Genomic DNA, 15,266 nt, shown 5'->3' on the forward strand with positions numbered 1-15,266 from the left:
GTTAAGTACATAAATATCTATAAGATGATATATAACGAAAAGTGGTGATGGTTTTCAGTTTGGTGTCGTATTTTGGTCACCAGCAGTGATATTTATTTAGGAGATAAGATTCATGTTGTGTATCGTCATGGTTTATTATCTGTCTGGTGACTGAGAGAAGAGGGGGATTTATATATAACTTTAGTTTAATTAATGATTATTTAATAATTAACTATTATATGATCAAAATATAACTACAATTTTTTTGAACGTCATGTTTTTTGAAAATGAAATGAAATAAAAAAGTGAGGAACATAAATAAATTCAAGAATTTTGCATATAAGTTAATATAAGATTTTGCACGAATTTAGCATATAATTTGCATATAGTTAGCGACCAGAGAGATTGGGAAAGGTTTTTGGCGGTGGTGGCTCAGTCAGTCGATCAGAGGCCGGTATTATTATTTCGATTTGTTACCACCCACGGCGCCAACGGCGTGAGGGCCATTCATTCCGTATGTGACCTTTTGACCCCTGCGATCAACCCAAATATATCCCATCACGTCTTAACATAACCAAGCAAGCAACTCATATTAAACGGATCATATAAGTCGACATACTCAACGCAGGTCTCCCTGTAAAGCAGCCCAACAAGTGGTTAGTCCAGCGAGTGGTGGTGGTGGGACATAGATGGGCAGCCTCCTATGAGTCAAAATTTCAGAAAGATGGTATAATAAACAATTCCAATATAGTACGACAATTTTGACTTGAGACCTTGAGGGGGAAACTGTATTTATGAATTTATATCAGTAAAATTGGCCTTCTCGTAGTGAACGACGCAGTTTCATTTCATTTTCATTTCAACCATTATTCAAGTGTTAGCATAAATATATATCACGATATGAACGGAGAATGGCTCATTTTTGTAGTACTTCGTCCAAAAGTCCGAAGGGCGTTTTGTAAATAGATACCAGTTAACAAAACCGGTTTGAAATTTATCATAAATTATCTATGATACAATTAGCTTTAACTATAATAAGCAATAACGAAATAATTAGTGCTAAATAATCCTACATTATAAATTATAGTAGATGCAATACTCGGAAATAACGAAGTGCATGCAATATAATTGACGTTATGACGGAGGTCGGACAGCTCGCCCAGCCATGGTCGAGATTGAGAGGCACGAGTTGAATCTGGTGGTGGCAACTTTTTTCCAGAACTCTCGTGTGCTCTTCTCCGTCCTAGTCGCGTGCAACTGAGCTCTTCTAGTCCACTGTTCGAACTTATCAAATTAATTCGTGATTATCGATCAAGCAGGATTTGGTCCCTGTTCTGATTTGAGAATCGCAACTGGGTAAGGCTCGAGTTCACCTTGTCCCCGGAAATCCATCCAGCCTTCGTCTAATATCGATCAAACTATAGTTAGTTCTACATCATTTTTTGTCCGTTTTTGTTTTAGTCTATGATAAGTCTGCGTTACTTCTATCGTCGCGTAGCTAGCAGAACTGCCATATTGAAAATGGAAGCCGCCGCGATGCTTAACCTTCGCCAGAATTTAACTCCGTGGTATCCCTTTGGCGGACCTCATCGGTTCTCACCTATCCCGATGGATCAAGTCTCTTGGGATGTTGAATGGACATCATACAAGCCGCCGGTGAGTATAGATCTCAAAACGTGAATCTTATCTTATCTAATCTTATCCACCTTATCAGTATTCATGTCCAAGAATAAATAAATAATTTCAAAAAGATATCGTACTGTAAGTCCCCCTCTTATCTACCACCCCATTTCCCTCATAATCACATAACTAACCAATAGTTGATCTTACCACTGATTTAATTACTTATTTAATTGCTTGCTATTTGCAGGGCTTCACTATCCCTGCCATTCTGGCGGGCGATAAGGAATGGGCAGACGAGGAATTTGGTGAAGGATTCGATCCTCAATTCAACTGGGAAGATGCTAAAGTTAACCGAAAAAGTTATACAGGAATGTATAAGTTGGATAAAGACGGATATCCGCTGAATCCAATGGGCCGCACAGGGCTGTCAGGGCGGGGAAGTTTGGGTCGTTGGGGTCCCAACCACGCGGCGGACTGTGTCATGACACGGTGAGCTAGTACTTAATAGTTAACGATCGTTAGTTCTCTTCTCAAATGTAATAATCCTCAATTTCAGGTGGAAATTGGATGACAAGAAGGAAGTCTTCATCAGTCCTGACGACAATCTTCCGAAATTGGAGTTCATTGCCATTGTACGATTGGACACGGGAGAGGTTGCGCTTCCGGGAGGTACTTTACAATAATGAATTATCTATTTTGGCCCATCCTGTAATAAATATATTGTTCATTAATAATTTAATCAGGGATGGTGGATCAGGGTGAGGACCCCGTGACGGCTGCAAAAAGGGAGTTTGTTGAGGAAGTGCTAGGCCTTGAATACGCTGATCTTTGGAGGGATAGTCCACTAAATGAAGATATGACTGAAGTTTTCTCGAACGAAAAGATCGTTGACAGGTGCTACGGTGAGTGTGTAAATTTACATATGATTATCAAGTTAAAGTTGGGAATGTAGTTTTGATATCGCGAAGGCTTGTAAAAGATCTAGGTCGTTATATTATTCTAAGAACGTTGCTATTTTCCCTCAATTAAATGATGGCCAAATTAAGTCAAAAAGTCGAGTCGAAATAACAGATTTTTACACCTTATTCAGCACGACAGGAAAATGTAGAATCGCAATCATTTCATGTTGTTCCAGCTTTTAACGCGATCAAATTAGTATTTCTAGTAATTTCCCCGTAAATAATTTGCATAATAATTGTTTCATACTAAATACACTCATTCATTACTTCTCTCCTCTGCAGTGGATGACCGCCGTAACACTGACAACGCCTGGATTGAGACATGTGCCGTCAATTTCCACATTTCATCGAAGACTTTACAGATTCTGCACAAGATGAAGTTTCGGAGTGGGAGTGATGCAAAATCGGCTTGCTGGCTTGACTTCAACTCAAAGTTGAAGTTGTACGCTAGTCATAGCTTGATACTCAATAAAACCGTTACCCTACTTTACGACGAGTGGAAGAAAGAAAACCCGTCAAAGTAAAGAACCCTGTACCTAATATTTTGCAAAAATGCAATAAACTTTTTTTACTTTTTGTACTCAAATTTCCAACAGCAACATTTTCTAAAATTTATTTCTTTAAGGTAAAAAAAGCTTTAGTTGAGTTTCATCCCCTCGATAATCGGCACCACCAGTGTTTCGTTTCTTGCGCGTTTGTTACACTGCATTTCTTGCACTGCACAGCAAGGAATGTGCGCTGTATGAAGTATCGCGGCGGGGCGTAGTTTCTTGCCCCTTGCATTTCTTGCAGGTCAAAATATGTACCTGCAAGGAACCAAATTTTTACCATTATTTCTTGCAAGTGGTTACTTTCACCCGAAACACTGGGCATGCCCCCTGCTAAAGTTCATCACACAACGTTCCATAAGTACATACCCGGACGCAGATGTGCATGTCGGTCGGTTAATAAGAGGGTAGATATTATCTCACGATTAATGCCATGCATATAGATAGATATACCGATATTTTTATGCAAATGAGCCTCTCATGCAAATGAGCTTCTCATGCAAATTCAATAGCCAGTTGCATAATAACTAATAATACTTAGCTATCTATCAACTGTGCACAATGACCGAAGGGGAGGCGGATTATCGACGCGATATCTTCTTATCTGATAACGAAATGATGGCATTGTTCTGTCAGAGCACGTATTTAATGGAATAAAACGTTACAGAACGAACCATTGTCGACTTGGACTTGGTCACTCCTGAACTTGAATTCGTATTATCGTCATCATGGCAAAAATTGCACTCTTATTTAGCGTAATTATTTTCCTCGTCGGTTCCACCACGGTCCAGGCCGCCCCGTCGATCGATGAATATATGGCCTTAAGGAATCAGGTCCTCCAGGTGAGGAAAAATATACAATTCGTAAACTTCTGAGTATTACTGAACTGATTTCTGGGGTAGACGGAGGACAGTATTTTCCTCGGGGGGAGTGCCACCCTTGACGGGAGGGAAACTCTGGTCAACGAAATTCTCATGGGGTTCAAAACCAAGGAGTACACGTTGGGAATGGAGACCAACAATGGGGAATGGTTCGCCGGCACGAAGCACATTTTCCACGCGATGGAGGCCATCGAGGCGTCCAACGTGTTCAAAATTATTCGCATCATGCCAAAAGGTACCCATTGATAAGGAGTTTAATTAGTTAAACAATTAAAGAAATGTTGCGGTGGTTGAATTTGTACTCACGCTCTCATTTACGCCACGTGTTAAAGCGAGAATCTCGTTACAAATTCACACAATTTAACTTGTGTGCAGTGCCCGCGGAGCGTGAGGACAATGTCCCTAAGATTTGTCGACGTCCCCATCATCTGCCCATCTTATGTAAACCCCTCCCTCCCTCCTCTATCCTACAATGTTAACGTCCCCACGGACACTGTGTCCCCTGAGCGGTAAATACTAATGAACCATACGATGCGACATAATTTTAGGAGCTGCCCTTCACATGCACGACGTCACTGTGGCGCCGACCTCCTCCTTCATGAACATTTCGACCTGGGCGAACCTCTACTACTGCGAGGGGGACAATAACCACCTTCTGTTTCGCTTCTACCCTTCCCCACCGCCGTTCGGGTGCAGGGAGGGGACGATCTGGAAGTCGGTGGCGAGCTTGAGGGAAAACGCGCCGAGTGCCGGCTGGGTCGAGGAATACTTTCAGAGGAGCATGAACATGTACACGCCAACGCCAGATGGTGAGTGACATATTGTTTGACCTCATCAAGTCAGAAAAAAAACACAATAAATATGCAAATTTCCACATAATGTTGATATCAATTTGCATACTGATTTACATATTGTTTTCTCCTCCCCCACAGTCGAGTACCCAAACACGAACGTCGCGTGGAACTTGTTTGAGAAGAAGATTACGACGGCTGCCGGGATGGGGGACTATCTCCCAGCTTATCTTCAATATTACTACGACACGCTCAAGTACCACCTCGACGACAACGTCATGTACATCGAAATGAGAGGCTTGCTCAACTCGGTAAATTCAATTATAATTATTGTGTAACAACACCCTTTGTCATGTAATCAATCAACGTCGTCGTCACCACCACCACTGCATAATCCAATTGGGTTTTTATCTATATAGGTGTACCACTTGAACCAGACGGAGTTGGGGGCTCGCGAAATTTTGAGAGGCTTAAAGGAAACTACCGACCAGTTTCTTATCGATTATCCAGACTTTTTTGGAGCCAAGGTGACCAAACGTTCATGCTCTTGTGATCAAATATCCAAAGTGATGATGATAATGACGCGTTTTAATTGTTACAGTATATCTATGCACCGCACAGGTTCAACACACCTGTAGACATAGGAGCCATGTTCGTGTCCAACTAATTATACGTTTTGCAAATATTTCGCAACTTTACAAATTGTTTTCTCCACAGGATTGACGACTCTGTCCTCATGAAGACAGAATTTCCCCAGTACTTTGCTGGCTTCGATCTAGTCGGGCAGGAAGATAAGGGGTGAGCAAGCAGGATAACTAGTAAATATGAACTGTTCTTCTTATCTTGCATTTTTAAGGTCACCGCTCCTCTTCTTCCTCCCCCAACTCCTCAACGCGACGGACAAAGGGGTCAAATTTTTCTTTCATGCTGGAGAAACTGGTAAAATATCTGCAAAACTCTGACACATACATGTTTCTAAAACTGTACCTAAAACTTTTAGACTGGAGAGGAACCAAAATTGATGAAAACTTGATTGACGCCGTCCTCCTAAATACCACCCGAATTGGCCACGGCTACGCCCTTTATTCCCACCCCTACTTGTACGAGAAGGCCAAAGAACAACAAATTGCGGTGGAAGTTTGCCCTATTTCTAACCAGGTCCATTTACTATATAAGATGCATAAATACTCCATATACACTTTTAGAAATCCAGTATTAAAATAATACCAGGCGGTATTCATATATGACTCTATCGGAGTAGTCTTTATAAGCAATACCATGCAGTAACAGCTCGGTACTAAAGTTTTACAACATCGATAGAAAATTTTTATGGACTGGTATAATTTTAATACAAAGCGGTAGCAACTTTAATACCGAGAAATCAATACCTGCCCGACCATACCAGATTTCTAACAGTGTAACCACTATTTACTTCAATACTAATAATTCTGTCTCATTTTTACTAGATTCTCGGCCTTGTCAAAGACTTTCGCAACCATCCAGCCTTCAACTATATGAGGGACGACTTTCCCGTCGTAATAGCCGCTGACGGACCAGGAATTTACGGCATGTCTGCACTCTCACATGACTACTATGTCGCCTTCATGGTTATGGGTGGAGAGCACGCGGATCTCCGATTTCTTAAGAAACTTGCTCAGAATTCTATCCAGTACGATAAGATAAATAAGATAACCGCCTTAAACTGAAAGCATCGATGACCCATCAACAATAATTAACTTACATTATTCCAGATACTCCGCCATGGAAGCCGGCGAAAAAGTCGTGGCGCAGGCACTTTGGGAAGCCAAATGGTCCACATTCCTGGACGAGGTTATCCGTCAATATGGCAATTCAACTGAGCAGGACGTAATGGATAACTCGATCCCCATGTCAGCCGTCGTGTTGTGAATTTACATAGTATTCCACTCCTACATCGTCCTCGGTGGAATGCAAAATATATGAAACGCTGCCGTAAACAATGAAAAACATGGGAATAAAAACATTTTCAAAAAACCTTCCAAATTTCTCTTTGTACCATCAATTTATTTGGGCGGAAATAATATTTCATGTCGAAATCGAGAATGTAAATATATAATTTGTACTAAATAGCCACTCACACATAAATATTTCTCTACTATTTGTATAAACATTCATCAATAAAACCTCGACTCACATGAAACAAGTACATTGTCGCTGTAACCTTAATTTATCAATATTTTTAAAAACTATTACTCTGTAAATTGTATTATCATTTCCGTTTCTCGACTAAGAACTGTGATGCGCTGATTCTACGAACTAACTGGATTTGGTAATTTTTTATTACTTCTTTACAACAACGAGCCAATTCACGTAGTCATTCGTAACTTTGTAAAATCCGTGCGTTTTGTGAAATATTAATTGAAATGCTAATGAAATGGTAATTGTAAAAACTTGTACAAAATAAAGAGACGCCCGTGATCTGCGCAAGTTCACAAAGCTAATTTTCCTTCGAAATATTTGTTTTCACGGATTTTACAATGTTACCAAGGCCTGTGTGAATTGCCTCAAAAGGGCCTCATTTAATGGGCCAGACTTTTAATTGAAATCACATAACTAAATATATTGAACTTCCATAACTTGAATTTCCAGTACTTTATATACCTTAAAACAACCCCTATAACGGAATCCATCAGACAAGGATTTCCATAACTTAACTTGCATTGTTATATTGTTAAATTTTAATATTGATCATTTTAAATACCATACTTATTTACTGACCGGCAGCTAATTTTCTATTGAACCTGTTTTGCCGTTCTCCTGAATTTAGCATTTAAAAAATCCTCCCGAATCTAAGCAACTCATATGTTAAAAGTTTCCGGATTTAGAACTTGTGAGATTTTAATTATTTTTCGGCTTCCCGAATGATAACTATTGTGGTCAACGAAACGCCACGCAACAACGCCAAACATATAGTTATCGTTTTTCCTCGGCTAAGGGTTAAGATAGTGACTTTTCAGGTAAATAACACCATCTCTTGCTTTTCTAACTAATAATAAACCACAACATAAGAGTGCAAAGTAGTGGAAAATCAGAGACACTAAGGAATTTTGCAACTATTTTACTGTAAGAGATCTGGAATAATAAGGTATGATTGATTTCTTGGTATTAAAGTTATATCTTCCCGTAAAAATTTCCTATTAATATGGTAAACTTTAATACCGAGCTATTACACCATATCAGTACCACTTTCATAGAGTCACATCGTAATACCGCTTGGTATTAATTGGATACTGGATTTCTGGAAGTGTTTGACACAGAATGTATTCCTTAACAGAATGGTTAGTTTGTAAAATATGCTAATATACTGACGTATGACCTTAAGTTTCTAATGGTCAATTTTGTAACTTGAATAAAATGCACAATTTTAAAAAGTCTGGCAGATTTCAATTTTACAGTTTTTAAATCGAATTAAAGCACTGGAAATTCAAGTTATGCGATTTCAATATATTTCGCAATGTGATTTCAATTAAAAGTCTGGTGGATTAAAAATAACCCAAAATATATAATCCAACCGATTAGCATCAAAGATTGACTGGGGTTACGAAAAATACAAATTATGTGATATCAAATTGCACTTTCCCACTCAATGTATGCCTTTAAACAATTTTACAAAGTTATCAGAATTAACAAAGAAAACAAGTAAATAAAGATAAAAGTAACAAGTAAAAAGAGTATCAAAAATATATAAAAATTATTGCCACATCAAGATATGTTTCTGAAACAATATAATGTACATAAGTGCATAACACAATGCACACTTTACTTATTAAGAGCGTGAAAACCATAATTTGTACGAAATTTGGTGGAAACGTTGGTCTTCTTAAGCACGAGAAAATATTGGCAAGCCAAATTGGCTAAATTCTTCGCAAGCTAATTAACTAACACACCCCTCTAAAAGTAACAGCATTGTATTAAGCACACTAAAAATAATTTTCATTTGAACCAGAACTACTACAAAAATCTCAATAACTTCGAGTAGTCGTGTATGAACAATGATGTCCAGTGAGTAGATTGACATCGAAAAATGGATATAAAAATGTGGTAGTTCCAGTACACAAAAATATATACCTTCATAAATTTCTAACTATTAGCAACCTTTCAAGAGTTTAAATATTTTTTCAAAATTTCAGGTCCACTCATCTAAAAAAGTAGGCTTGTGGGTTCATAATAAAGTTCTAAACGATTATTCAACTTTGGTTGAGAACGATAAGGGCTGTGCGGGAGGGGCCTATTAGTGAGAACCAGTACCATCGCATCAGTTTTTCCAGAGGCGATGGTCCTAGTTTCTCACTAACAGGCCCCTCCCGCACAGCCCCTATCGTTCTCAACCAAAGTGTAGTATTAAATTCTATATAGCAAGTAAAATAATGAGTTATGGGTAACCTGAATTCAACCTGAATAGCGAGAGAGACTGTTCATGATATTGGGAACTTCGTAAAGCTGACACTAATAATAAAACGCGTGAACTGCGTCAGTGATGTTGACAATTAAATAATTAAAGCCTCTGAATAATACTTCGGACGTGGTCGCCTATCTAGCCTATCTACGAGTAAATGTAAAAAGGATTAAAAATATTAGTAAATATATACTTTCTCACAGCTCGAGAACAAATTGTACACACGATTTGATATTTGTAAACGTTACATTTGTAGCTTAATTTCTGGACAAACAACAAGATAAATATTTATGTAGATGCTCAACATCCGAGAAAGGTAATAATTTTTGTTTCCTACTTGTTGGCAGGGTTTGTTGACGTGGTAGTCGTGGTGTTGGGGGTGGTGGTAGCGCTGCAACTTGGCATCGTGGTGCTCTCACTTGCTACGACTGTCGCCTTCCTTTTCCGCTGTCTGGCAAACAATCGACCAGTGAACACGGTGCTGTCTTCTTCAACAAAGTCCGCCATGGCTTCTCGGATCCCCGCGTCGATCCTTCCTTCGTTGTACTTTAGTGATGCGGCAGCAGCGAGGGCAGCGGCGGAAGTTCCTTTCTTCTTACCACGGGAGGAGGAGGAGGAGGAGGAGGAGGACGCGGCATCTTCAATGTTGCGCGCTTCCTCGTTGAGGAGGTGGCGGAATGTTTCGTCGCGCGACTCGGACGTCAGTGCGGCGAGAAATACTTCTTCCTTGTCGGCGTCGGGACATCGGGACGTGCATATTTTAACTCCGCGGGGAAACTTGGAGTCTATTTCGTCCTCTTTTGAGACACCGGAGAGGACGGCGGACTCGTGCGAGTACAGCTGGTCGTAGTTGATGTCCAGGTTTTGGTAGGAGAGCTGAAACAGAAGGGAGAAGAAATATGTAAGAAATGGTTACAAGAAAACATTTAAATAGTTGTTGATATTGATTGGTTACTACAATTGAGAAAAATGTAGTTACAATAATCGGTCTACGATCTAAATTTAAACTAAATTGTGGACATTACGTTCAATTTTGTCTTGGAATTTAACATAACATGTGTGGCCAATCAGGACCATTTTAAATCAAAATTTCGTCACAAACTATACTACTACTCACCAGGGCCAGCACTGCATAGATCGACCTCGCCGTCTCTGTGCGATCAAAACTCTTCATATGATTGAAAATGTGTTTGAGAGGGACCCAACTGCTTCCTACGAGGCTGGAGATTTGACTTCCGTCGAAGCTGGAGCGGGTGGATTGAGAGGCGAAGAGGACCGGGTCGAAACCAACCTCGTCAATACTTTGCTGCCTCATCAGCGGAGACGTTGGCACCAAAAAATCGTCAAATCGCTCTCCTGCTACACCGGTACTGTTCACTACAAGTTCAGAACTTTCCTTCGCCGTCACCTCCAATACGTCTCGCTCGTACTTCCTGACATCAAACTCATCCTTTTTCGCCTCCTCTTCCAATATCTTTTTCATCTTTTTCTCAAAGTTTGTGACATGTTGAAAAAATTCGGGTGTGTTTTCAGCCATCTAAAGTTTAGTAATAATATTATGATTAGTTGTTACTTTTGCTTGTCGTAATAATTTTGAGAATTTTTGAACATTTTGAACATAAGCAAAATTTTAAGGAATTTTGTTCGAATATTTGCATCCAATTTTAATCAAATTGACGAATTTTAGCAATTATTAAGCATAATTAGAATAACAAAACATTTAGCTAATTGCGAACACACTTTTGCAAAAACACGTTAAAATCGGAAATTTGCGTCCCAATAATTGTGTCAATTTTACAACACTTTTTTAAATTTGCAAATATGCATGACAAAAACATGTAAATTACAAAGCTTTTTTAAACCTTACCAAAGGTACTCGTGCAAACTTGGGGACAATGTTCCTCTGCAGTTCTGAGATCATGGATCTTATATTTGCTCTACTCTCCGCAAAAGTTTTCTCTTTGGACCGCTCCATGATGGACATGGACGTGTTGTGGATAAACGTTTCGCACTCCTTTCGACACGTGTTTACAAATGTGTTGTAGATGTCGCCCAAACTGTGAGCAACCGGATGAATTAAGCCGTTCGTCTTTTCCTTCTCCGGACTCGTTTTTTTGGCTATCACAGAGGCTTCTGCAAAGAACAAAATTAATACTTTAGTCAACTATATGACCAGGGATCTTTTTAGGTACTCACCTTTGACCATGTGTCTAGTCACAGGTACATTATTCTTCTTGAAGACATCCGACATTCTGGCAACGGTGCGAGAGAATGCAGAGGATAGGTCCGTTTTAGAAAGGCCGAAGGTGAAAGGGAGGTAGTGAAGCTCATGTATACAATCTTGTATGATGGCTTGGTCCTCGGGGGAGAAGGAGGCGGCCGCCGCGGATGGAAATTCTTGCGACAGGAGGAAACCCGGCATGGGAGGAAGGGTTGAAAGGTCCGGCTTCTCGTCTTTTTCCTCTATATCGGCATCTACAGCACCGTTTACAGGCAAATCTTCAGACATGACGACCCCACTATCTTCAGAGTAATCATTCTCCCCTCTGGCCTTCTTCGCGGTGGGGATGTTGTCTTCCGCGTACATTTTCCGCTTTGCGAGACGGATGGCTTTGTCGAGCAAAGGAGGGTCCAAGCGGTTCGGGTCGAGCAGCCCAGAATCGACAAGATTGTCCCACTCGTCGAAGCAGGAAGTGAGCGGAGGGGGAAGCAATCCGTTGCGGGGCTTCTTCGCCTTAGGTCGGATCTGTGAGAGAGGTCAATTTTATATATGTTCGACTTTACAACTTGTGTTTATTGAATAAAAATATGATATGTGACGGCGACTTATTGTCATAACTTATTCGTCCCCATACTAATTAGTTATATCACCTATTTTTAAAAATATTACAAACATTTGTATCTAGTAGTTCTCGTTGTCAATATTTCACACTAATTATCATACACTACTTTTCAATAGTCGTCATATTAAATATCATATTAAATACTTTAAATATTTAGCTAAAACTAATCATTTATTCAAACCAACCTCTTCTCCTTCCTTGGATGGGGGGTTCAACTCCTCGGTTTCCGCATTCGCTAAGACCGTGTCTTCTCCTCCCGCTTCTCCTGCATAAGAAGAAAGTTGTATAAATTTATAAAGCTCGCTTTCACAATTAAATCCACCAAAATATTATTATTAATTCTTTCTCACCGCTTTCCGCTGGCAGGACTGCCTGGTTTTCGTCATCACCATCCAGTGTAATGGTGTCAATATCAACGATATTTATAACACCATCACCGTTATCACCAACTTCGGGGGCGAGAAGGTCCCCACTATTTTCTGTAATTTCTGATTCGGGTGAATTATCTGCAGATCCTATCCCAGAATCGGACATGTCGACGTCATCATCCAGCGGTTGACGAGCAGTTTCTTCAACGCCAATTTCTCCGATATAAGACCGATCCAAGTCGTCTAACTCTTTTGCTTTTTCTGTGCTGGATTCTCCATCTGGAGCATCCTCTTCCATCTCCGAGACAACCTTTTTCGCTTTCTTTTTCTCAAACGAGGCCGTTTTACTGGTGAAAAAATATGTTAACATATTGATATTGTTAATATATTGATGGTTAATTAATTGGCGAAAATTACTCACGTTCGAGTGCAGACGCGTAAAAGTTCTTCCACATCTTTCACTACGCTGTCGACCTGCGCCGAATAAATTTTCGACGCTCCACGAAGCAACAGACTCACTTCGGGAAGATCAACTTCATGTTCATTAAGGTTTCCGACGTGATTAACAAATTTTTTGAAAGCCTGGAGATTCACAATTAAAGCGAAATTTAATTACTTTTGAAGTCTATTTATAAAATACACTATTAATCAGGACTTCAAATTATAAAATACTCACATCTTGAAGGTCAGGATCGAACGGATTTTTTATCCTGTTGGTTTGAAGGACAATGTCCCGAGTGGGCTTCGGGAGCGTGAAAGAGCTCCGAGAACCGTTCTTGTTATGAATCATTATTAATTTAGGTCGCAGGACTAATGTCCTTAAAGCAACCAACGTTAACCAGGGATCACTTTTCTATTAAATTTACTAAATCGTGAAGCAGCTTAATTACGATGTGAAGCTTATTCTCGTGATGGTAATAATATGTATTCTCTATTCTTCACGGTCGTCAATCAGGTCGACGAGGACGACACCAGGGAGGGCGAATTCGTATAAAAATTGACATTCTTGCCGACTACAAATAAAAATACAACCACAATTTATTCACTCTGCACAAACATCACACAATTTAATATGTACAAAACTTTAAAATCACGACTCTCACCTGAATTAACTAACCAACTATTAAACCAATATTTCCTTCTTTTTGCTGACAATGCCTTGCTGAACCCACTTCCTCCCTTTTCCGTGTCTAGGCACAAACCGATACCTCCAACTAATCAATCCACAAATTTAACTGGGCAAAAATTGGGCAGTTAAATAGTCGCTAAGGAAAAAAAGCAAATTCCACGAATCGCTTCACTCAGAAAATCGGGGTGTTTTCTTTCTCACTTCCTACAGCACGCACACGACAGAGAAATGTAATTATTATTATTTACCAATTAATTAATTGGGCTTTTAATTGTTACATTAACTCCTCGACCGAGCCGTGAGTTTGTTTTTGCCCTGCTGTGCTGTAGATGGACTAATATATAGAGCGGAGCGTGTGCCTACTTATTCACTGGTGGTGGATGCTTGGGGGCCCTACGTTATGGATGGGGCCCTTTTTTAGGGAAGATTTGACCCTAAACGACCCCCTGATAAGGTCAAATGAAACACTTGACCTTGATATATTACCTTATCATGGGGGATAAGTAATCAATCACATCCTTCACGTATCCCTTCCCCATTTGCAGCCTGGCGGAGGGATTATGCCCACTTTTTTTGGCTACTACACCGAATATGATTTCACTGTAGTATGCAAATTGGATGAAAAATACGTGTGCAAATCAGCTTTCTCTGGGTAAATCTCTTTTTAAAGGTGAAACCCCCACTTTTTCCTAAACTGGATGGAAAGGTGGTGTCACGCCAAATCCTGGAAAACATTTCCAGTGTAGTTTTCATACAGTTGGAAAATTCCGTTGTTTTTAGAAAATCAGGCATTGTTTCTGTCGAGTAGAAATTAAACGATGCTTCAATAGGAAAAATTATTACAAATCTGGCCTCATAACTAAATGAGAGAGATTTTGCACGCATATTTCTTCCAGTTTTTTTTTGGCTACTGCTTTCTCTCACAGAGAGAACGAGTATGATTTCCTCTGTATGCAAGCAAACTGGATTAAAAATGGGTGTGTAAATAAGCTTTCTCTGTACGTTGGCAAACTTGCCTTTTAAAGATGACAACCACGCTGTTTAATTGAGAAGTGTAAACTTGAAGGAAATGTGATTTGAAGTTAAATGCTGTAGAAAATTGGTATAAGTTGATAATTTTCCATTAATTTAATGAACTAATAGTTTCTGAGAGGAAGTAATTTTTAGGAAAATGATGAAAAACCTGGGATTTCTTGTCGTTTTTGGATGATGAAATATGTGCATATTTTTCGGCATGTTTGTGCAACAAAATATTGTATTAATATAATATGTTAAGTCTCCAGCTGATAAGCGAGACTCAAGAAGTCGTGTCAAATTCGAGATCAAAATTGGACAAAATTTGCATTTTCGATAATACCGTCATTTTCGGTTCCTTCAGTAATACTTCAGCAATATATTCATAATAATAAATCAAGAATTGAGCATTACATTGAGCATGACAAGTTGACAACAAATATGCTAAATTTGCGAGATTCTGCATCCATATTTCATACACAAGTTTGCAATTTACATCGCATGAGTAATTAATGATTGATCAAGGTGCTCATTTCCATTGCATTGAATTTGCATGCGTCACGCTTTATGAGAAAATTAAGAAATCCAAACTCAATGTGCAATTCAGTTTGTCGAGCTTTCCTTCATATTCCGTTTCAATGGTTTATGTCAATGAAAGTGCCACAAAATTCTAATACGAATGTCAAGGTAAGAAGA

At 39.4% G+C, this 15,266-nt stretch overlaps 3 protein-coding genes and 1 long non-coding RNA gene across 49 annotated transcripts; 2 read left to right on the forward strand and 2 right to left on the reverse strand.

The window, feature by feature from the left end:
* Window positions 1-58: 58 nt before the first annotated feature.
* Window positions 59-1,045, reverse strand: LOC118438379. The gene is made up of 2 exons (XR_004836733.1): window positions 599-1,045; window positions 59-512 (listed from the first exon to the last, which is right to left on the reverse strand). It is a non-coding gene; the product is annotated as an uncharacterized LOC118438379 (long non-coding RNA).
* A 153-nt stretch (window positions 1,046-1,198) lies between these two features.
* Window positions 1,199-3,147, forward strand: LOC110858040 (ADP-ribose pyrophosphatase, mitochondrial). 3 transcript variants are annotated; one of them, XM_022106682.2, is made up of 6 exons: window positions 1,199-1,335; window positions 1,441-1,635; window positions 1,850-2,091; window positions 2,159-2,271; window positions 2,346-2,504; window positions 2,844-3,147. In XM_022106682.2, the coding sequence occupies exons 2-6, from the start codon at window positions 1,444-1,446 to the stop codon at window positions 3,083-3,085; spliced, it is 948 nt and encodes a 315-aa protein (XP_021962374.1). In that variant the 5' UTR covers window positions 1,199-1,335; window positions 1,441-1,443; the 3' UTR covers window positions 3,086-3,147. The 3 variants fall into 3 exon arrangements, with proteins under 3 accessions (XP_021962374.1, XP_021962375.1, XP_021962376.1); XM_022106684.2 differs by having other exon boundaries at window positions 1,228-1,402; window positions 1,478-1,635; XM_022106683.2 differs by having other exon boundaries at window positions 1,227-1,635.
* A 622-nt stretch (window positions 3,148-3,769) lies between these two features.
* LOC110858042 (adenosine deaminase 2-A) lies at window positions 3,770-6,803 on the forward strand. Its single transcript, XM_022106687.2, has 11 exons — window positions 3,770-3,951; window positions 4,012-4,225; window positions 4,539-4,799; window positions 4,923-5,092; window positions 5,201-5,308; window positions 5,383-5,432; window positions 5,499-5,579; window positions 5,638-5,720; window positions 5,782-5,939; window positions 6,248-6,450; window positions 6,533-6,803. The coding sequence occupies exons 1-11, from the start codon at window positions 3,838-3,840 to the stop codon at window positions 6,687-6,689; spliced, it is 1,599 nt and encodes a 532-aa protein (XP_021962379.1). The 5' UTR covers window positions 3,770-3,837; the 3' UTR covers window positions 6,690-6,803.
* LOC110858041 lies at window positions 6,804-14,758 on the reverse strand. Of its 44 annotated transcripts, none has more exons than XM_035858471.1 (13): window positions 14,740-14,758; window positions 13,531-13,641; window positions 13,104-13,440; window positions 12,849-13,009; window positions 12,410-12,774; window positions 12,245-12,324; window positions 11,413-11,962; window positions 11,084-11,349; window positions 10,334-10,753; window positions 9,554-10,092; window positions 8,889-8,995; window positions 8,314-8,535; window positions 6,804-7,080 (listed from the first exon to the last, which is right to left on the reverse strand). In XM_035858471.1, exons 3-11 carry the CDS (start codon window positions 13,215-13,217, stop codon window positions 8,983-8,985), a joined length of 2,508 nt encoding a protein of 835 aa, XP_035714364.1. In that variant the 5' UTR covers window positions 13,218-13,440; window positions 13,531-13,641; window positions 14,740-14,758; the 3' UTR covers window positions 6,804-7,080; window positions 8,314-8,535; window positions 8,889-8,982. The 44 variants fall into 44 exon arrangements, with proteins under 44 accessions (XP_035714364.1, XP_035714363.1, XP_035714361.1 ...); XM_035858470.1 differs by having other exon boundaries at window positions 13,531-13,692; window positions 14,740-14,757; XM_035858468.1 differs by lacking the exon at window positions 14,740-14,758 and adding an exon at window positions 13,835-14,538 and having other exon boundaries at window positions 13,531-13,760.
* Between the last annotated feature and the right edge of the window lie 508 nt (window positions 14,759-15,266).

Source organism: Folsomia candida, unplaced genomic scaffold, assembly GCF_002217175.1.
Source record: "Folsomia candida strain VU population unplaced genomic scaffold, ASM221717v1 Fcan01_Sc020, whole genome shotgun sequence".
In the NCBI taxonomy this organism is placed as follows: domain Eukaryota; kingdom Metazoa; phylum Arthropoda; class Collembola; order Entomobryomorpha; family Isotomidae; genus Folsomia; species Folsomia candida.

Excerpts from the sequence above, each read along its gene's own strand:
- LOC110858040 (XM_022106682.2), top strand. The coding sequence starts at position 1,444 with ATGATAAGTCTGCGTTACTTCTATCGTCGCGTAGCTAGCAGAACTGCC. Across the intron at positions 2,092-2,158 it reads GCGGACTGTGTCATGACACG|GTGGAAATTGGATGACAAGA; the intron begins GTGAGCTAGTAC and ends CCTCAATTTCAG. Across the intron at positions 2,272-2,345 it reads AGAGGTTGCGCTTCCGGGAG|GGATGGTGGATCAGGGTGAG; the intron begins GTACTTTACAAT and ends TAATTTAATCAG.
- LOC110858042 (XM_022106687.2), top strand. The coding sequence starts at position 3,838 with ATGGCAAAAATTGCACTCTTATTTAGCGTAATTATTTTCCTCGTCGGT. Across the intron at positions 4,800-4,922 it reads GTACACGCCAACGCCAGATG|TCGAGTACCCAAACACGAAC; the intron begins GTGAGTGACATA and ends CCTCCCCCACAG. Across the intron at positions 5,940-6,247 it reads TTTGCCCTATTTCTAACCAG|ATTCTCGGCCTTGTCAAAGA; the intron begins GTCCATTTACTA and ends CATTTTTACTAG.
- LOC110858041 (XM_035858471.1), bottom strand. The coding sequence starts at position 13,217 with ATGATTCATAACAAGAACGGTTCTCGGAGCTCTTTCACGCTCCCGAAG. Across the intron at positions 10,754-11,083 it reads AGTTTGCACGAGTACCTTTG|ATGGCTGAAAACACACCCGA; the intron begins GTAAGGTTTAAA and ends ACTAAACTTTAG. Across the intron at positions 10,093-10,333 it reads TCTATGCAGTGCTGGCCCTG|CTCTCCTACCAAAACCTGGA; the intron begins GTGAGTAGTAGT and ends CTTCTGTTTCAG.